The 21,879-nt window shown below is 48.9% G+C and overlaps 1 protein-coding gene across 7 annotated transcripts in view; it reads right to left on the minus strand.

Moving 5' to 3' along the window:
- Positions 1-11,099: 11,099 nt before the first annotated feature.
- The window catches only part of Csmd2 (CUB and Sushi multiple domains 2), a 543,351-nt gene continuing 532,571 nt past the window's right edge, over positions 11,100-21,879 (minus strand). For 2 of the 7 annotated variants that reach the window (XM_057784126.1, XM_057784120.1), the window contains 7 exons: positions 21,735-21,800; positions 19,863-20,024; positions 18,247-18,359; positions 16,372-16,459; positions 14,876-15,014; positions 14,353-14,589; positions 11,100-13,576 (listed from right to left, as the gene is read on the minus strand). In XM_057784126.1, the coding sequence (XP_057640109.1) occupies positions 14,409-14,589; positions 14,876-15,014; positions 16,372-16,459; positions 18,247-18,359; positions 19,863-20,024; positions 21,735-21,800 (749 nt within the window). In that variant the 3' untranslated portion in view covers positions 11,100-13,576; positions 14,353-14,408. Of the gene's footprint in view, positions 13,577-14,352; positions 14,590-14,875; positions 15,015-16,371; positions 16,460-18,246; positions 18,360-19,862; positions 20,025-20,874; positions 20,940-21,734; positions 21,801-21,879 lie in introns of those variants that run through there. The other 5 variants (XM_057784125.1, XM_057784122.1, XM_057784124.1 and 2 more) reach the window with 5 other exon arrangements.

Below are 21,879 nucleotides of genomic sequence, written 5' to 3' on the forward strand. Positions count from 1 at the left end.
CTGGGGCAAGGTCATTCTAGATGTAGCAACGCCCCAGGCTTTTTCTTTATGCCAGTTGGAAGTTTAGCTGGGTGGGTCCTCAATGGTGCTAATCTCCGTCAGTTCCAGCCTCTCTTCCAGCACATGCCTTAGCTGTAACATTAAATCGCCAAGTGCTCTTTTCCTCTTCAAACCGTACGTTTTGTATTTCTTTCTGTCTCCCTTGCTGTTTTTCATTGTAGACCTGCATAAGACTTACTGGCACTAACTATGCCACAGGCACAATGTTATGCTGTCTTGAAATATTCCTAAAGAAATCAGCTCGGTTACTTTTAAATTTAGCCTTGGGCAAGTTCTTAGAGCACGGGCAGAAGGTATCCAGGTTCTTTGCCATAGCCCAGTTGCTAATAGACCTTATTTTCTTCTGAATCTTCTTGAGCTGGGCCCCACAGTCTGCATGGCTCCCAGCACTACTATTGCCCCAGCTCTTTACTATGATGGTCAACTAAGGGCTGCTTATAACATCCAACCTCAAACAAAAGCAGAGAGAGCAAACTAGAATTGGGTGAGGCTATAGAGCAATTAAAGCCAGTGACATGCTTCCTCCAGCAAGGCTCTGTCTCTTCCCCCAGCACCACCATCTGAGGGCCAAGTATTCAAATACTCAAGCCTATGGGAACATTTGTCATTCAAACCACCACAGTCCCATATACGTGGAGCTTAGATGACAGACTTGGGGTGATGTGTTTTTACGTGCATTGTCAAAACTCAATAACTGATTGGAGCTTGAATGTGTTGCTGGTTGGGTTGTATGGCAGGGTTAGAGTTAATAAAAGAGGTGAGGGTTTGAATTGCTACAGTGGCTCTGTTGAGGAGAGGAGACCTTGCCAGAGTTTCAGAGGCAGCAGGAGAAAGTGAAGTGTCTTTGGTGACTGGATGGAGCATGCATCACTCTAGACTGGGGACATGGGGAAGGGATATAGACATACGTGAGCAGAAAATGTAAGCTTAGTTTGACACTTCAAACTCTGGGTCCCTAATGGACCTTTGAGTAAACAGTTCATTTGTATGTTTGAGCCTGAAGTTGGGGGAGAGGTTAGGCCAAGAGAGTTGTATATGTGGACACAATAGGCAAGCTCCCAAGGAAGGGGTTATGCTCAAACTCAAAGAAGTATTGTGCTTAAGACAGAACTCCAGAAACACCAAGATGTGAAGGGAAGCACCCCTCAAAGACAGCATGGGCCACACCCACCTTGCTCTTGTCATCTTTGGGCACTGCTGATCCCTGACTTTAGTGTAGTCTTGAGCTTTCTGGAAGCTTCAATGTGAAGGACCAAGCTTCCTATGGAAGTGAAATGGCCACCCAGACTTTGTTCGGGTGCCAGTCATTCCTTTGCTGTTGGGACTGTGCGAGTGTCTCTTTTTCAGTAATGGCTCCTGCTGCCTTTGCTATCTTTTATTGTCCTTTGTTCCTCTTCACAAGTCGTGTAAGTTCAGCAAGGGTAGCAGGGGCCAGGAGAACGCTTGGCCCAAGTGGTCCCATCTTCTGTCTAGTCTTTGGGAAATCACTCCGGTAATGTCTGTTCTGGAGCTGACCCATCACCTTGCTGGCATTCCCAGGCATCCCCCGGAAGGACTTTTCTGCTTGAGTAAACTGGTATCTGGGTTTTACTGTCCTCTTGGCGGGCAGCAAGTTCGCTCTACACAGTGGTGGGTGGTGCCTCAGCCCTGACTCTGGAAAGCCTCAGTGGTGCTGTCACACAGGAGGACTTTGGTATTTGGTTGCTGAAGGCAGGATTGTACCCTAAAGCCTCCCCCCACCCTCCACCACTTCCACGGACTCTACACAGACCCAAAGAGAAGGGAAATGTGGGCAGGGCTGTTCTGGAGCCTGAAGCAGTTTCTCTGAGGTCTGGTCCCCAGCACTGAGTTCACAGTCACGACTGGCTTTCCTGACCACTCTCCGAAGCAACACAAAGCAGATGAGGGTTCTGCCCCAGTGGGGTTAGCTCTATTACAGGCCGCAGAGAGCTGGGAGCAAGTCTAAAACAGTTGACCTTTATTGGTTTGGGGCTCAGGAAGCCCTACTTTGGTGACACTTGGCTACTCAGGAGGGAAGGGGGCTTCTCTTTCCAAACATAACCTGGGTTTGGGCCTTGGAGCCACCCACAGGGAACTAATGGACCAAAAGAAGTTTCTGCCTCTGAAGAGGTAGGCGAAACCAGTGGGTGGTGCTTCAAGGGCGCCCTCTGGAGGCGGTGGTGAGAAGCTTTCTACAAACCCGTGGGCCCAGAGCAGGAGAGGGCATTTCTGTGAATGGCGAAGGATCACATCTGAGAAGCCCTGATCCTGAAGTTTCCAAGAAGTAGACAAAAGAAGTGAGACTAGGCAAGCAGGAAGCAGGAGTCCCACCAAACCTGTCTGCACGTTCCAGGGACACAGAGCAGCTGCAATCAGCAGGGATTTCCTGATAGGCTTGTTGCTTTAGAAAAGTAGACGTTTGTGATCGATTTTTGGTTCTGTTGTGGTTACTGAAATTAGGATTGGTTGAATCTTACCCTGCAAGAGACTCTGGGACTGAAGACCTTAACTCTCAAACAAACCGGCCCTTCAGTTCGTATTGTTACCTGGCTTTCCTTTATCTTATTATCCTGCCTGTTTTCTCGTACTTCACTATTTTCTTCTCTACGCTAGGCAAACTCTAATTTTAGAGTGAGGTGGGCTGGTGAGTAAATTAAACAATGGCCACAAAAGGGGTGGGGAGGAGAAGAAGCTAGATTTGGATTCTAATAGGTTCTTTGCCCCCCAATAACTTTCTCTGCGGATGCAGCAAGCCAAATCAAGCTGAATTGAAAAGGCGGAACAACAGTTTATTGAGAACAACTCCTGGGTGGGTTCTCTGGCCCCAAAGATCAAGGCCAGAGATGTTGCGTTCCTCCACTCCAACTAAAAGTGGAGAGATTTTATAGGTTGTAGGTGAGATTTTATAGGTTGTGTCCACCACAAGCTAGATTTTGTTTGAAGACTCTCTGAGCTGGCGGGGTTTGGTGAGGCAGGTCAGGGAGTCCTTTTCAGATTGTTTAAGGGTGAGCTGGAGTCTCCAACCTAACAGATTCTTCTAGCATCTTCTTTGATAGGCAGAAACGGTAAAGATGAAAGGGGACAATCCGGACACAGTGTTGCCTTCAGGGAGATGGAGCCCAGATCTTTAGGCCTGTGGGTGCGGGGGGCAACTCCATCTCCTATTTTCTCTGGGTTTTCAGACATGCTTACTGTTAGGGAAAATCCTAAGACGAGCTGCTCCGCCGGCACAAAGAAATCCAATCAAGTCAAATCAAACCAAATTAAAATGCCCATGTTTTATTAAATGCAGCACTCTCAGGTGTCCGAGACAGAAAACCGGGGAGCACATGCAAAACCCGGGACCACGTGTTCCTCCTCTGGGCACCCACTTAAATACTCTGTGGGAATGGTCCTGATCCAGGGGTCAGGACCTGGCATGCAGGGATTTGGAATCCAGACCAACGCAGTTCCCAGACCAGGGTTCTGGGATGGATGCCAAGGGCTGGGTTGGCGCTCCCAACTTAACATCACCCTTACCAGCTTACTCTTTGCGGTTTGTTTGCTCAGCTTGCTTTTTTAGCTTGCTTTTTTATATAACCCAGGCCTACCTGCCTAGGCATGGCAGTGCCCACAGTGGGCTGGGTCCTCCTAATGATTAATCAATCATTATTCAAGAAAACGCCTCACAGACATGCCGACAGGACCATCTGATGGAGACGATTCTTCACATGAGGTTTCCTCTCAGCGGATGCAGCTTCTGTCAAGATGACAGAAATCTAACAAGCGTGGTTAAGCACAGGAGACCCCAACTAGTTCTGGCCTCTTGGCCTTCCCTCATAGGACGGGGTTTGGGGAGGGTCATTAGATCTTTACTGGAAACTAACCATTCAGTCCTACCAAGCACCCCCTCCTCCCCACTGAAGGGGGAGCGTTTGGGAAACTGTTATCCATGCTGCTACTGGTGGGATTTTGGTGACACAGCTGTTTTAGATTGTAAGAAATAGACCCGGCAGCTGGTAGATAACTCTGATTAAGGGTCATACTGCTCTTCCAGAGGACCCGAGTTCAATTCTCTGTAGCACATGGGGCAGCTCACAACTGCCTGTAACTCCAGCTCCAGGGGATCTGATGCCTCTGGCTGCTGCAGGCACCTGCCCTCAGTGGACATACCCACACACAGACACATAATTAAAAAGTAAAACTAAATCATTAAAAAGGTAAGGATCAGGGATCTCAAGAAGATGGGCACACATGCCAAAAACCTTTGACTCTTTTGTTTTTGCCAGAGCAATTAAACATATCCAGCCAGGTCCTGCTGGTGTTTTATTCCTAGCTCAGAGGGCTTCCTTTGGCTCCCTCTGAGTGGGCGGAGCTCAGCCTCACAGTCTCACACCATTGGCTGATCTCTAGCAGAGCGGGGGGGGGGGGTGGGGGGGGGGTGGGGGGGTGGGGGGGTGGGGGGGGTGGGGAGCGCTGCAACTTGAGTGTGATTTCAAGGGCTGGCCATGGAGGAATGTGAGCTTCTGCCAAGTGGCTTCTTCATATTTTCTGAAAATGGAATTTCGTCTTATTTGGACTTCTGACAGGATAGACAGCACATTTTTATGGTTTCCACACTCCCCTTCCTTTACTACCTTAAGAAGAACGGAATTAATAGTCTGACTTGAGGGGTAGTCGTCAGTAACAATCTTTTGATAGGATGTGGGGTTTGCTAACGGTGGCTGGTTTCATTAGTCTTTGGACCAGCCCTGGTATGCATGAGGGCTCTTTCCCTTGTCTAGTACTGCCTGTGCTCCTGCAGGGCCTGCTCCACAGTTCCCTCCTGTACCTCTCTTAGGTGTTCCTAAAGATGCCCCTGAAGAGGAGTTCTGTGAGAGAAAAGTGCCTGGAGTCAGGCATGGCGCCACCTCCCAGGTGGTCCTCATGAGGCTGATTTTATTGCTCATCTCTCCTCATGTCCTGGACTGCTGTTTCTGCCTGGAGCTCGCTTCCTCAGATGCCCATTGTCCTTCACAAACCCAGTTTTCTTGATGTCTCAATCTCCAGTAATCATTCCCACTTCATTGAGCCTGGTGCCCTCCTCCTGTTGCTGTGTTATAAAATACCCTAACAAAACAAGTTAAAGGAGGGAGGGTGTAGGTGACATTTCTCTCCCGCCTGCCAGTTCTCAAGTTACCACACAGATACTTGATAATCCTTATTAAGTCTCAGCCGATAGCTCAGGTTTATTACTAACTAGCTCTTACAACTTAAATGGACTCATTTCTATTAATCTATATTCTGCCATGTGGCTCATGACTTTATGTCCTCCAGTGTGTCCTGCTCCCTCTACAGTTCCTGCCATCTTTCTTGACTCTGCCCATCTTCCTCCCAGAGTCCAGTGTCTGGTGGTCCCGCCTATACTTCCTGCCTGACTGCCTGACCTGTCAGGTTTTTATTAACCACTGAAAGTAAAGCATATTTACAGTGTGCAGAAGGGTGGTTCCATAGCAGGAGGGTTTGTAGTAGTGCCCTCTGTTGCCGTGATAGAACACAGACCAAAACCAACAGGGGGGGAAAGGGTTTATTTATTTGGCTTATACCTCCACTTCACAGTCCATCACTGAGGGAAGTCAGGACAGTAACTGTTGCAGAGATTACCATGGAGGAATGCTGCTCACTGACTGCCTCCCACTAATCCAGCCCAGGCCCACCTGTGCAGGAGGAGCACCATCCAGGTAGCTTGAACCCTTCGACCTCAATTAGAAATTGGCGCACGCCTTTAATCCCAGCACTTGGGAGGCAGAGGCAGGCGGATCTCTGTGAGTTCGAGACCAGCCTGGTCTACAAGAGCTAGTTCCAGGACAGGCTCCAAAACCACAGAGAAACCCTGTCTCGAAAAAACTAAAAAAAAAAAAAAAAAAGAAAGAAAGAAAATGTCCCCACAGACATGCCCGCAATCCAACAGAGGCAGTTCCTCAGTTGAGGTTCCCTCTTCCCAGGTGTGACTTAAGCTGACCCTGAGGGTTTCTTTTGGCTCACAGTTTGAAGATACAGCCACCCGTCATGTCAGGGATGCCACAGAAGCAGAAGTCTGTGACATACGGTCGGGAGGCGGAGAATGGTGAGTGCTTGTGATCACCTCATCTTTTTAAACACTCTAGGATCCCTTCCTAGAGGATAGTGCTACCCACAGTGGGTGAGTCTTCCCACCTCCCGACCTAATCAAGACAATCCCCTCCCGAAGCATGACCAGAGGAGCACCTCCCAAGTAATTCTAGATCTCAGCAAGCTGACAGCTGAGGTTAACCACCATAGCTGGTGTTTCAGAAACAGGCTGCAGAAAGCCTCCCCGGAAGCCTTTTCAAATGGCTGCTCGGTGGCTCAGAGCCCACCCGCCTCTTGGTGGAGACACAGGTGTGCCATTCTCCTCATTACACACCCACAGTGTTACCTTCTTTTCTTCCCTGTCCATCTGACCGGTCATCCAGAGCTCTTACCTGCAAAGGACCTAAGTCCAGCCTCAGTGAGGCGGCGTATCTGCTCCACTTTACAAAGGGTCTTGAGAGGCCCAGGTGTCATGGGTTTAGCCTCAACAAGTTTGTATGTTCCAGGGTAGGGGCGTGTGGATTAGAGATGTTAGGCAGAATAGACAGAGATACAAGAGAAATACAGAGACATAGGAGAGTGCCATGAGGGCAACTCTGTGAATACTGAATCCACCGCATTTATTTTCCATATCCTTATATACTCCAATCCAAAGCTGGGGCGGGGGTGGTGGAGAAGGCAAGAGACCACCTTAATAGGACTCAGAGGACAACCACAGCAATTACTTGCTTCAGTACTTGAGACATCAAGCCACTGTTTCCTGAGTTAAGCATTCTGATGTTTTGGGCAGGATATGCAGCAAATACAACTTAGACCAAGTATCCTATTGGCAACCACTTCCTATGTCAAAACCTCCTGTTTTAAAATGAAGGGGCAGGAATAGGCTTGAATTCTCTCTTTGGTCAGGGTGGAGTGGATCATTTTAATGTCCAAAACACGAAGTAACCACACCCTAGGGTCTGATATCTTGTTTGTAGCCACACCTGTTGTCAGCAACTTTGAAAGAGTAAAAATAAGCTCAAACTGTCTGACCTTTTGTCAAGGTGGAACAGGACTCACTTCTGTGGGCCCCCACACCCACACCCAGGTTAGTAACTTGCTTTACTAGGTAACATTCCACTGCTATGCAGAAAGCCTAAACACAAGTCAGCTGTAGTATTTTGGCTGCAGGGCTACCCTCTTAACCAGCATCCTGCCTCAACGTACCTTGGAAGACCTTGCTCTGTCTCCCATTCTCCTTCCCCTGCCTGAGTCGGTTCTCTTGCAGCTTCCAGGACTTCCTCCCCTGACTATAGTCCTTCTCTGTATCCAAATCCTGCTGTCACCTTGGATGACTTGGACCCTCCCAGGAGGTCAGTTGGGATTGCCACCTTTAACATCACAGCTGCTCACTCACAGCCTAGGTCTTGAACTCTCCACCGTCAACATCTACGATTAGCGTTATCTAGACTCTTGCCTCTCCAGTGCTCCAGATTTTCTCTGCTGCTTACTTGGCACTTCTGGCTCTCAGCATGTCCGTGTGGATTTAAGCCTGCTTCTCAATCCTCCACTCCTCTTTGTTTCACCCAATAAAGAATATCATCCATCCAGACATCTCGGTCAGACATTTGTCAGCCACCTTTGAGTCTCCTCTCCCATCGTCTCTCTACACCCAGTCAGTCTCTGTGTACCGTGAGATAAATCTCCCCAAGGTATCTCCATTCCACCCATCTCTGTCCATCTCACCATTGCTGCCTCCACTCTAGCTGTGTTTACCCATCCCTACCTATAATGATCTGTCCTGTCCCTTTAAAAGACAAGCCACGCCCACTCCCTTCCCCCTTCCACAGGCAAGCTGATCTTCAGCTTCCAGTCTGAGTCCTTTCCCTTTTTCTGTCTCTCTCCCATGAGGTAGCTGCTGCTATGGCTCCTCTCCTCCCCCACCCTCTGTCTCTCTCTCTGTCTCTGTCTCTGTCTGTCTGTCTCTCTCTACTTTTCTCCCCTTCTCTCCTTCCCTCTCCATAACCCACTAAATAAATATCCAGCCTCACTCTGCATGGTGTGCCTATCTGTCTGTCTCTCGCCCATTAGGTGGCTCCCTGCCTGGGATCAGCCATCTTTGGAGACCTGCAGTGCCGTCTTGTGGTGTGCCCATCCGTCTGTCTCTACTCGTGGGACTAGCTGCTCCATCGAGGTTTTTCACCCACCACGCAGCTCCCTGCCTGGGACTCACTGCCCCTCATGACCCACTGCAGCCACTTGGGGGAACTGCACCGTTCCTGGGTGGGATGGCTGCTCTCAGGACCTGCTGCCACTTCAGGACCTGTGGCGTGGTCTCATGGCCCACTGCCTGCTGCAGCCACTCGGGGACCTGCAGCATTTTACTAAAACCATCAACACGACCCATACCCAGTTGCCACTCACCCATACCTACTTGCTGCCCCCACTCATATCCAGTTGCTGAACTGTCTCTAGTTCAGGCATCATAATTCAGATCTTGCTACCAGAAGAACAAAGGCTTACATTTTCTCCGTGTTTTCGTGTGTGCCTGGCATGGATCCCCAAACTGCAAGTTTGCTGTGCATATTCATGCTAATTGACTGTGACCAGAGGAAAAAAAAAGCACAATCAGAAAGATTGTCACCCAAATACATTCACAACCAATTAGGTCCTAAACAAAGCCCAGCAATCACTCTATGAGGTTGTTTATGGCAATAATATGATGGCAAAACATTTAATAATGGAAACATTCAATAACAGGGGTTTGGATACAAATTACAGCACTGGCAGGCATGGAAAATAAGCAGCCACTTAAAATGTGGAAATAAGATGCATTGATGTGGTGACTGCATCTAAAAACAACCAGATTTTTAAAAAATAAAAAATAAAAAATAAAAAATAAAAAATAAAAAAAAATAAAAACAACCAGATAAGGCAAATAGTTATACAATAAATAATCTACAATAAAGAGTTAGCGGAGACGTGTAACACAAATGTGCAAGTGGCGTGATCACGTGCCGGCTTTAATAACACAAAGCTAATGTGATTATCTCAGAGCTACAGATATTTGTTCTTTTGAGATTTTTTAAAAAAGTGTAATGATCAAAATTAATCTTCTCTAAAGTGAGGTTATTTATTATTTTATAAAACGAATACATGGTGGGCTGGAGGTGCCCAAGGCCCTTCTCAGGCTACTAAGTTCCACAGCCTTTTTCTGTTCCCACAATGCACTCCAGCAGAAGTGCACAGACTGGGTACTGTGTGGGATTTGATTTGGGATATTATTTAAATTTTTTATCTTATTAGGTTCACTTGTTATGCTTGTGTTTAATCCTGGGTATTGGTTTATTTTTGCACGTTTGTAGGGAATTTTCCTTCCTTCCACCCCTGGAATGATTTATATGGGGGATGGGCCCCATATTCTTTGGAGAAATTCCTCTTTCAATAGTTTAACCCTGATGTGTACATGTAAAAGCCCTCTAATCACTAGGGGAAGGCAAGTTCCACCATGAGGAAGTTTTTCATCTCACACCTGTTAGGACAACTGCTACCAAGAAGATTCGAGAGAATGCTTAGGATATGAAGAAACGGAGACCTGCACACGGTTGGCGGGGAAGGAAATGAGGTCTGCTGCAGGAGTGCTGGGGTCACAGAAGCATACTGTACTGGCTCTGGCTCTTCCACATGGATTCCAGACTCGGGTTGTCAGGCTTGAGCAGCAAGCGCCTTTACTGGGGCACCTCTCACTGACCCCTTACATTTTATGCTCAGGGAGACTAGGAAGATACGTGGATGCCCCTATTGTCCATGATAAAAGAAGTGTACAGACCTAGCCCAGGTGTAATGGGTGGTTCTGGTGGAGGGAGGGATACAGTGGCTTTTTCTTGCTTATGATTTCTTAGTTCAAGGGCGCTGTGTTGGTTATTTTTCTTTTTGTTGTGACTGAGTACCCATGGGAGCAACTTCATGGGGAAGGTTTCTTTTGGCTTACAGTTAGAAGGGATACAGCTCATGGTGGTGGGAAAGCGTGGTGGCAGGAACCAAGGGGGCCGGTGAGTGCAGTCAGAGGACACTGGTGAGCTTCTAGTCAACCCCAAAGCCAGCCCCCACTGACTTCCTCCTCCCCGCAAGGCAGCTCTTCTGTTTCAGAAGGCCCACGACCTTCTGAAATGGCATCAGCAGCCAAGGACCAAGTGTTCAAACATGTGAGCCAATGGGGGATGTTTTGTATTCAGACCACAACAGGTACCCCCTTCCCTCAGTGCAGAGGGGTGGTGTGGAGGTCGTGTGCTGTCCCCCTCTGCCACTGTAGCTTGGCTCCCTGGTCTTTCTGTGCCGAGACTTATGGGAATCTTATCCTGCCTGGTATTTGGGGCAGTGAGAAACCACCTGCTGTTCTTCTGATAAACCGGGGTAAGTTTCTGTTCTGAGCCATCTCCTTGGCAATAGGGGCTTATTTCACCCAGCACAGTTCCTGACTGAACCCTGCAAGCTGAGGGGGGTCCAACTACAGGGATGGGTCTGTCCAGCTGTCCCCAGTGGCTACTAGGTAAATACCAGATGTTATGTCCCAGACAAAATACCTTCACTGAAACTGGGAAAGTTGGTTTAAAGTTGGGTCACCGAAGAGGGGAAGTCGGCACTAAAGTACAGTGCAGATGTAAGGCATAATGGGAGAGCAGAAAGCTGAAGGTAACCTGGGTGCACTTTTCACATCAAATGACAGCTGCTTAGTTCCCGCCAGGCTCCCTGTCCTTTAGGGGAAGACCCCTGCCGTTGGCCTTTCTCTCCTATAGACATCCTACTTTCTCACCCACATCCTGGAATCCTTGGATCCTGACCTCCACTGTCTCAGCCCAACTCTCATCTCCTCATCACCAAGAAACACCTGCCCCCAGCCACAAAAGAGGTCATAAAAATGGAAGAAAACCAATGCAAAAATTTATATTTTATTTGAATTCAAAAAATTTAAAATTGCTTTCAAATTCCGGAAAGTACCATAATGCAGAACCCCAGGGGGAGGCCTCATATACAGAGACAGATAAATTAAATGCATATACTGCAGACAAGCCGAGAAGGGGTGTAGATTACATATTTACAGCACGTGATGCTTTCTGAAAACCGTATTTATACACTTTATTACATTTACAAAAAAGGCTTCCGCTACCACTTACCTACAATAATGAAAAAAATGTACACCTTTTTTCTGTCTTTTTTTTTTTGGTACTGTACAAACTTTGTATAATAAAAATATATCTCTGTACAAAAGATTTTTTTTTGTTTTTGTTTTGCTTTTTTTTTTTTTCCTCGTGGGATGGAAGTGGTAGGTAGAGGGTACGGATGGTGGGCGAAGGGCTTAATTTGCCTTGTCCCCTTCCAAGCCTCTGGGATTGAAGAGAAAGTGCCCAAGGCCAGGGAGAGACACAGCAGGTGCTCCTAGAGTGACTCCTGGGACCTTCCAAGGACACACAGGGGAGGGAGTAGGGCAGGGCTGAGAGAGCGCACTGGGTTGGACCAGGGGCAGGAAAGAATGAGCATGAGCCAATTAGTCTAGACTGGTCCTCTCCACCTGGTGCAAGGATGCTGAGTCCCAGAGTGTGTGTGGGCAGGAGTGGGCCTACCCTTGCAGTTTTCAAAGCATCTGCTGGAAATCGAGACCCCTTACTGTAGCCCATTATCATCCAGCTCTTTTAACTGCTCCAACCCTGTAGGGGTCGGTGAGAACTGTGGCTCCGCCCCTCTACCCCCACACATTCTGTCTATCATTTCAATATGCCCTACGAACATCTGAGGCTGGAATCCCCATGAAAGCAAGGGTGTACACTAATGGAGACCTGCCCGAGGACAGAGAAAGTGACTCTAAACGTCATTATGTTGATTCCTAAACTCACGACCACACTCATATGGAGTCCATTAATGCCCTAAACACAGTGACGTTGTCTAAATCAGTGGTAATCAACCTTCCTAATGTGGTGCCCCTTTAAATTATTTTCATTGTTACTTCTTAGCTGTAATGTTGCCACTGTTGTGAATTGTAGTATAAATATCTGGTAGGCAGGATGGTCTTAGGTGACCCTGTGACAGGGTCATCCGACCCCCAAAGGGGTCTCGACTCACACGTTGAGAACCAGTGGTCTAAATGAATCCGAGCCACCAGCAAGGAGCTGGAGAGAGGGTGACTTTCATTCAGTTCTTTTGACTAAGGAGCTGCCAGATTCCTCTGCTATGGTTGTGGACTGTTGGAAGCCGAAAAGCAAGCACCAATTCAGGAGGCTGGGGTACTGGGTCCTTGCCCTGGTGCTGCCCAGGCACAGACAGCAGAGCCTTGACTAGACACGAGCGTCCTCTTGTGAAGAGTCCCCTGCCTTCCTGTCTTTGGTGCCCATCATAGCCCTGGGTTTTTGGCAGCAGGTGCAGTAGACGTCACGATCAGAGAGCTTCGCATTGGCTTCAGCTGTGCTCGTACGCTGTGGCTCCTGCTTCCATGACCTCTGAGTGAGAGTAGCAAGTCCTGCTTTGGTGGTGTTTTAAGAACTAGAAATACCACGTAGAGTCAGGCACAGAGAATAAACCAGTAAGCAGTGGCCGCCACCCTGTGGGAGTCAGGGTTGCCTTGCTCTGGTCCTTTCCAGCATGTGCTGTTTGGTGCAGAGTCTTTGCTCTTCTTTTGGTCACCTGACAGCTGGCTGTGACCCTGGGCTTCCGGGCCAGATTCCTGTTCTATCCCCCAGCCCCGACACTGCTTTACCCTTCTTTTCCATATGTGACCAGGACCCAAATGACTTTTGAATTCACTGGGTTTAGAACTCAATGCCGTTATGGTTGAAGAAAGTTGAATTGATCACCAAACTGTATCTGAAGATTCCCGGCCCCCCTTTCTTCCAGGTAATCCTTGCTGTCGTTGTGCAAATGGAACCACCCCTGCAGACAGGTGGCTTCTGCATGCTACCTCCTATGAGATGTGTCCCCACACATGGGATAGGGACATGTTGGTTAGAGAGGTAATGGTGCCTTCCTCATTTCTTCTGTGTTTGTGGGGAACAGTGTCCAGGGAACCTCTCTCTCTCTCTCTCTCTCTCTCTCTCTCTCTCTCTCTCTCTCTCTCTCTCTCTCACACACACACACACACACACACACACACACACACACACACACACACTTCCCTTTTTAAAGCCTCTGTGGTCTCTTCCATAGGACACAGTGAGGGAGAGGCTGTGTGTGCTCAGGCGCACACCCATAATTTACTCTGTTATTTGAATCCATGAACTGCCTTCCTCCATCTGCGACCCCTCTTCCTTTACTGCCCCAAGCCAGGGCATTCTGGAGTCCTCTCCAGCGTGGCGAGCACAGATGGTGGCCGGGCGAGCAAGGGCCTGAGTCCCAGCAGTGGCAGACGTAGGCGGAGGGACAGACGAAGATGGGCACTGGGCACTGCGCTCAGGGGAGCTCCTTCCTGCCCCCTGGGGAGCTGGGAACCAACAGACCACAGCAGGTTGGGAGAAGAGAGGAAGGGGTGGGAGCGGGAGGTGGGAAGAGAAGTGGGTGGGACAAAGAAGCAAAGCCAAGCAGGAAGAAAGAACGAAGGGCATCAGTTGGGTCCATCTTCTACTTTTGGTTTTTAGTCTTCTCAAACTGGGGATGAGGACAGGTAGGGAGTACATGATGGCCGAGCATTTACTACGCCCGCCCACCTGCCCGTGTGTGTGTGTGTGTGTGTGTGTGTGTGTGTGCTGTGCTTGAATGTTTGCATGTGCATGGGCACACATTGTGCGGTGCTCATGCATGAATGTATATGTGTGGAGGCCAGATGTTAACTTTGATATCTTTACACACCAGCAAGTCTGGCAGCCAGCTTGCCCCAGACACCCCCATCTCTACCTCCCAGACAATGGGATTATAGGCAGTTGCCACATCCCCCTGGCTTTTATGTGAGTGCTGAGGGTCCGAATTTCCCCCTCAATTTGTGTGGTAAGAGCTTTCATCTAAGCTGTCTTCCACACCCTTAACCCCTGTGGCTCAACTTTCCGGCTGGGGGTTACAGTGTGATCCACTCTTCTTAGGGGTGTGGTCTTGTTCAAGTTCGTTAGCTTTCAAGGGCTTAACTTCAATTTTCTCATCAGCAAGTGGCCAGCTCTTTGTGCCTGTGGTGTGTGTGTGGGTCCATGTATGCAGGACTAAGGCATAAGTAGGTCCCTGTGTCCCCTGCCACCAGGCCATCTCCCACCCTCCAGCCCCCAATCTCACCGGCTGCTGGCGGCGGGACTCTCGGCGGCGGTGGCAGTAGCAGCCAGGCCTGGGGGCTATACTGCAGTACACACTGTGCTGACTGTGAACTCCGCCTCGTTGCTCATGATGTCTGTGGGTTGGATGTTGCGGTCATACATGGGGTTCTCAAATGTGGCCCGAACATTTGTGTTCTCATGGCCAGCATAGCCGTTGAATGGAACTTTGGGTCTTCTCCTGGGAATAAGAGACCGTGACCTTGAATTAAAGAGACACAGGGTCCAGAGCAAGCGAGGAGAGGTTTTCTTTCTCCCTTTTAGAAAGCTACATCCTGAGTCAGGAGGTGCTGGCTGGGTCGGGGCGGGCTGGGTGCTCAACTGCATTCCTCAGCCTCTGCCTTTAGAGTACTAGGGCTGGGTACCAAGTCCCTGGCCCCTGACTTCAGGGTACGGGGCGGGGTTTACAGCCGCTCTCCCTGGCCCCTGACTTCAGGGTACGGGGGCGGGGTTTAAGCCGCTCTCCCTGGCCTCTGCAGTCACAGTACCTGTGCTTGTAGAGATAGAGCACGAAGCCCGCGATGATGAGGGCGATGAAAGGCACCAGGATGGCAGCGGCCACTGAGCTGCTGTTGGAAGCAAAATGGCGGCCGATGGACTCGGGATCTGACTCCAACAGCTTGAGGTCTGCAAAGTGTCAAAGCGGAGAAGTCAAGTCTGTACACTCACCCACCAGGAGGCGATGCTCCCTGCCGGTCACCCCCCCCCCAGCAGAGCACCAGGTACTGTCACAAGCTCTATTTTAGCCGTGCCCAGACCTCAACTGCCTGCCTCACACTCTGCTCCCTAGAGGTCAATGGGAATTTGCCTGTGCTGGTCACGTGGTGTCCTGAGGACTGTGCCTGGGGGCTGACTTCCCATCTCTCCCCAGGGACCCCAGGGCAGACAGCAGGCAGATGAACCTGAAATTCTATCTGTCAGCATGACCTTCAAAGGATGCAGTTCTTTGGAAGTTTCTACACTTGTCTTGGCCATCAAAGCCTGACCAGATGAAAACGTTCATCAGATGAAGCCCTGGTGTGTGTGTGTGTGTGTACGTATGTATATGCATCACACTGAGACAATGCAGCTGAATTGCCAGGGCTGGGGTGAGGTATTAAGGCTCACAGTCCACACCATTGACTCCTCATGCAGGGCCACCTAACTGAGGGATTAGGGATCAACAAGAGACAGGGAGTTGGCTGTAGAACTTTGTTTGTTGGGGTCTTCACTGTGCCTAACTAAGGGTTCTGGGACCATTTTAGAAGCTGTAAGGGCTGTTGCATGTTGGATCCCTTGAGGGCAAAGCTAAGATGACTGTGTGGAGGAGGGGCAAGGAAGGGGCGCCGTGAGTCAATCTGAGCTGACTGAAGAGAGAACTTTCTGGAGGTAAGAGCTGCTGGAGAAGGTGTTGGGTTGCCTGGTAGGTAGGGCCCTGGGGGTGGGAGGTCATGGTGCATGGGGTGCAGAGGTGGCTTTCGAGGACACACAATGGCCTCCTGTTCTTCCTTTACTGTTTCTGAGAAGCTAGGACCGAATCTCGGGGCCAGGGCCTCTGTATGGAATGAGGATGTTTCTTTGAGTGCTTCCAAGCCTGCAGAGTCCCAGTCTGAGAGGGACAGACAGGAGAAGGTGCCTTAGTGCTTGGGTTTCTTGTCTGTGACATAAGGACCGTCTCAACCTCCAGGGAAAATGCTAAGGAAGAAATGACATTACAGGAAGAACACCCTGACGGCTCATGTAGGGGTGCTTCAGGGACTCCCTAATCCTCTGGGTAGGGCTGACGCCTGTGGCACTTGGTGGCCGGTACAGCAGCCCAGGGCTGAACATCAGGTCTGTTTTTGGAGAGATACCACAACTTTTCTGAGTCTTAGAGGTATTCAAGATCCAGATGAGCCAAGAAACCCTTTCTTAGGTGGAGAAATTCACCAGTTTCCTTCTCTCCCCAGAGCACAGCTTCTCCCCTGCCCCCTGAGCTCACACTCCCAGGACACATGCTAGTTACCAAGTCTCTGAAAGCCAAACTGCCCAAAGCCGCGGCCCTTGACGGAACCTTGGTAGACGAAGGTGCCTCCGGAAGACTCTGAGGAGACCTGTGACAGCAGAGACGGGGAGGGAGAGAGGGATGGAGGGATGGGGAGGGGAAGGGTTGAGAGGCAGAGAGATGAAAGGCATGCTAGAACAATCTGGAGCTCCTGCCAGACCAGAGCATAGCCGATATGTTTGCCTCAGCTGGCAGAGCAGGGACCCCTACTGGATGTGAGGTAGAAAGGAAAAAAGTTATTTTTTGTTTTTTCTCCCTTCTCTTTCTTTTTCTGGATTTTGAGGCAGGATCTCAAGTAGCCTAGGCAGGTCTCAAACTTCTGTAGAGACAAGGCTGGCCAAGTACTGGGACTGGAGGCATGAGCCACTGTCCTTGTCCTTTGGCTTCTACTGTTCAGAGCACCTTGCGCTTATGTTCTCATTTGTAGAATGGTATGTATGCCATGCCGTGAGGTCTTGAGTGACAGACACAGTGACGTCCTCAGCGCCATTTTTAGTAGGCCTTGGGCACATGTGAGCTCTGACTACTGCGATGAAAACTGACCTGTGGGTTGCCGCAGAGCCAACAGAATTAGGACGGAAATGAGCCCCGCAGAGTGAACACATTTTGGGGAGTTTCTGGAAGTTCCAGAAGATGCTGTTTTTTCAGGTGGCTGGGACATAACCTGACCTGACCCTCATGATGTTCCAATATGGCCTGTCATCTTAGTAGCTGGAGTATGCTTGGGGGTGCTGCAGGTGTACCCCTTGAACCATGCCCCAGCCTTGGGGTGCCCTTTGTATTCATCTGTTCCCCCAGACAGACCCTGGCTGGCTGTAGAAGGGACCCTAAAGGTTTTCAGTTGCTGCTGGCCCCTTGATCTTCAACGTTCCCTGGCCTGCACTCCTCACTCTAGGTCTCGCCTTTGACCTTCGTCTTTTTGTGTGTGGCAATCCTTCTGGCATGGTTGAGACAACTTGTTCCTTCTCTCCCTCTAGCACTGCTGAGTTTATTTTTCCTTCTCAGACTTTTAACTGCTTGCTAAGACTGGTACTGAACCCCCAAGGGACATCCAGACACCCTTAGGCATGCCAGGGAACTAACTGCATATGCCGGTGCCAGGCCCTGGAGAAGTCACTCGGTTCTTCCAGTGGGTTTACAAAGCAGGCTCTCAGCCACAGTGCTCCACCAGCTAGGCCTGTCCTCAGTGACACTGCTCCAGCCCATTCGATCTCCTGTTCTTTCCCCATTCTCTCTTTTCCCTCTAGAAATCCAAGACAGCGAGGTGGGGGCAGGGATAGGTGAATTCCATGCCCAACCCTCCTCCCACTGTGAACTCAGAAGGTATGGCACAAGACCGTCACTTAGGGACTGGTTTCTACCCCATGATTCTACAATGTGTGTAGTTCCCACAAAGGTATGAAAGAGATTCCTGCCTCTCTCTTCTGGGTCCTGAACTCCCAGGCTGTGATAAATAATCCCCAGCCCACATCTCAAATTTAAGCATACATCTCAAGGAGTCATTGGGGTTCACCTTCTTCCAGCCCATACCCATTGCACTGTTACCTGCACTCTCACACCCTGACCCCCATTTCTTGCTTCCTGTTCCATAGAGGAGCTCATGCATCCCTCTCAGACATGGCAGTCCTCCACTCCGACTCTTCAAGCCTCTTTTATCCTCCCTTTGTCCGTTCCATTTGCTGACCAGGACTCCCTGGCTCCTAGTCCTACTCTCAAGACTCCTCAGGTTTCCAGGGGACCCCAGCAGTCCTCACACCCTGTCATCCTTTCTCTGCCAACAATCTGGGAACGGGAGGAGGGTGCAAGGCCTGGTGAAGACCAATTTGCCACACTTACATGGCCATCTAACGCCCAGTGGTCATCTTTGAACTTATCCACAAAGTTCTCCACAGGCCCCGTGACATGGTAGACCTGAAGCAGGAGGCGGAAATCTTCCTTCCTATAGTTTCCTGGAGAAAGAAAGCAGGTTATACTCGACACTCTGAGAGATCTCAAAACCCACCTGTGTGGGTGCCAAAGGTATAAGCAAAACTTCTGTGTGGATACTGGGGAAATGCCCCCGCACGCCTTCGGTGCATTAGACCAGTACATGTTTAATTGTGGTTGAAGACAGATGCGTGCAAGAATGTGAGATGTGTCTTGGTAACTAGGTGGAGACAGTGATTCTATTTTTGTATGTGTGAGCAAATGTATGATTTTTGTGGGACTGAGATGGTCCAGCGAGGGAAAGACAGCTGCTGCCAAGCCTCATGACCCGAGTTCCATCCTGAAGATCCATGTGGTGGAAGGAGAGAACCTAGTCCTGAAAGCTGCCCTCTGATGCCTGCCTACACACAAGTGTACATACACAACTAACTAACTAACTAACTACAATTTAAAAAGTTTAAAAAAACGAATATGACTTCGTGTATTTTGATTTGACCATGGATGCATAGGTATGTGCACAAGTCCCTGGGTACAGGATAGCAGACCCACTTGTGGGAGTGTGTGTCTGTATGTTAGAGCAAATGAGTCACTAGGACTGCGTGTGTGGAGGGCGTGGTCACACACGGACTGCGTGTGTGCTGATTCATCCATCCATTCACTTATCTATTCAAGAAACACTTGTTTTCTGATCACACAAAAGCTGAAGCCTGCACAAGCTTTAAAAAGTGCAGAGATGCTTGAAGGTAAAAAGAACTTCGGGTCTCGCTAGTTACCATGGTGTCCACAGATAAAGAACCTTAAGGAAACAGCTGCTGTGAGCGCTTTGCTGGGGTGTTTTCTTTCCCAGGAACATAGTTTTGTGTTTTTTTAACTTTAAAACTTTGAGACACAAATGTATTCCATTGAGGTATATTGACTCTCAAGCTGACATTTGCTTCGAAGTTTCAGTTACCATTATTAAAATGTGTGTGTGTGTGTGTGTGTGTGTGTACATATGTGCCTTCATGTGGGTGCTGGGAATCAAATGTGGGTCCTGTGCAAGAGCAGCAGGTGCTCTTAACCACCAAGCCATCTCCCCAGCCCCCAAATCAGCATATTTTTTTTTTCTGTAGATATGATATAATGAAACCACTTACATTTTATCCTGGGGAAAAATTGTGTTTCTAGCTTTTTGTAATATAAACTCACATTTTGTGTTTGCTTTTCTCGTCTGATTATGACTGAAAGTATTTTTTCTTTAGTTTATTAACTGCACTTGGGTTTCTGGGACATCTATGCTTCACCCCGTGGCCCAGTCTTCAGGCTATTTCCCTTTTCCTCGAGAGAGTTCTTCATGGGTTTTAGTGGCCTTGGCTGTCATTAGTTCGTGGGCAGGAGGAATATAGATATTCATTCTTCCCTGGCCATCAGGCCAGGCCGAGCCCCACCTGACCCTATGAAGTAGTGACATAGATTCTTCCTGCCTGGGGTATGCACTGGCCACCCCTGTCCCTGTCTTGCTTCCCCAGACATAGCTGCTTCCTTACCTGCCAAGTGCAGTTCCACCCCACTGTGGTCGATCATGGTGGCGTTGACCTTGCTGTTGGCTATCTGGAAGCCGGTTACTCTAAGCATGGCCGGCTGTTTCTTCCCCTGGTACTCATAGGCTCCTTTCCACAAGGAATTCTTGGCAAAAACATCCCCTGGAACTGGAAGGATTGGCGAACATGTGAGTTGGACTTTGAATGTTGCTGGAACAGCCAGGATCGCCTGGTAAGTGATCCTAGCTCACACGTGGAGCTTTGTCTTGAGTGTCTGAAATGGGGAGATGATATAGGGTGCTCTGGTGATTGTGTGACGCTCTTTTGTCCTAGAATGGACAGGTGGAGGGAACTGACAATGGCATATTAAAGAGACATCTGTATGTCTGCGTTCATTTCAACTACCTGCAGAAGCCAAACTATGACAACTTCAGTATCTGTGGATGAATGAAAAAAGAAAATGGACTAAACAATAAAATATCACTTATCTCCACAAAAGGGAAATCTTTCCCTTGTGATAACATGGTTGAACTTGGAAGGCATGATGCTACATGAAATGAGCCAGAGGCAGTGATATCTCAATACAGGTATCACTTACAGACCAAGCTAAGATGTCAAACTTTAGAAGTCGAGAGTGGGAGAAGTGGGATTGGGGGTGTAGATGCATGGCCAAAGGGAACACATTTTTAGCTGGGCAGGAGGGACTTTAGTGAGCTATTGCCTAGTATCATGGCTATTGTTAACAATAATATTCTATATATTTTAAATGTGCCCAAAGTGTCTATTTTAAATGTTCTGAGGTGATGTATGTTAATTAGCTTCATGCAATTATATCACAATACGTATACACAGACCCACAACATTACTTCATATTGTGCTTCATACACATGTACCTATCTGTCAGTTAAGAATGAAATATAAATGCATTTGTTTATATGTGGATATTAGCTGTTAAGTCAATGAAAATCATCCATAGAACCATAGAGGTTACGTACAGAGTAAGAGACTAGAATTCGGGGGACAGACAGACCTCTCCAGGAGAAAAAAATAGTATAGATAGTTATGGATGGATGGGAGGCTGGACTATGAGGACCAAGTGGGTGGGGAAGAGAGGGATGAGGGAGGAAATACGGGAAGAGATAGCTAAAATTAAGGGCCATTTGAGGAGTAGTATGGAAATCTAACGCAATAGAAGCTTCCCAAAATACACACATATATGAAGGTGATCTAAATGAAACTGCCCAATAATGGGAAAGACAGAGTCCCAACTGGCCATCTTGTCTCCAAATGAAGATTTCAGTCCTGGGAGTTCTTGGCCAAAGGGGTCCCATTGGAATATCCAAATAATCCAGGCTGTTACCAAGACTATAGGTTGTTCTCCACAAACCGATGGCAAGGTGTGATTGCTGAAGATAACATCTACACAGCTCACTGAGCATAGAGAAACCAAGCTGGCACCCACAAAAAGCCTTTACCCACATGGGCTAGCATCTGGACGTGACGCTCTTAAAGACACAGTACCTGTCTTAAAGAGGTCCCAGTTTCCGGAAGCTCCCTGAGCATTTCCTGGGTCTCTGGGTTAGTGACCACACACTGGTGGGCGCTGTGCCAAGGAAGGCTGTGGTACTCAGTGGTTCCAGAGCCCAGGGATCTGGACACTCTTCTAAGGACGTTGGCTTCCTCTTCCGCTGAAGCCTTCCCTGTAAAGCCTACTCTCCCTGAAGTCAGCCTGGCTTAGGAGTTGGCAGGGAACTGTCTAGATGTCTACAGAGGGTTTCCAATCCTTTCCATGGCATGGGGACCTATGTGCCTGAAGCTGCTAATGGCACAGCAGAGACAACATCAGTTTCATGAGCCAGAGATCTGGACTCTGCCTACCTGAGGCTTGGGTGAGCGGTGGCTCACGCGCAGTGTTGATGGGTCTTCCGCTGGGCCGGACCTCTGCTGGGGAAAGGGAATGGGAGGAAACGGAGTCAGCCTCTGGCCCACATTCTGTGGGAAAACAATGACGGCTGCCTTTCTG

Source organism: Chionomys nivalis, chromosome 11 (genome assembly GCF_950005125.1).
Source record: "Chionomys nivalis chromosome 11, mChiNiv1.1, whole genome shotgun sequence".
Classification (NCBI taxonomy): domain Eukaryota; kingdom Metazoa; phylum Chordata; class Mammalia; order Rodentia; family Cricetidae; genus Chionomys; species Chionomys nivalis.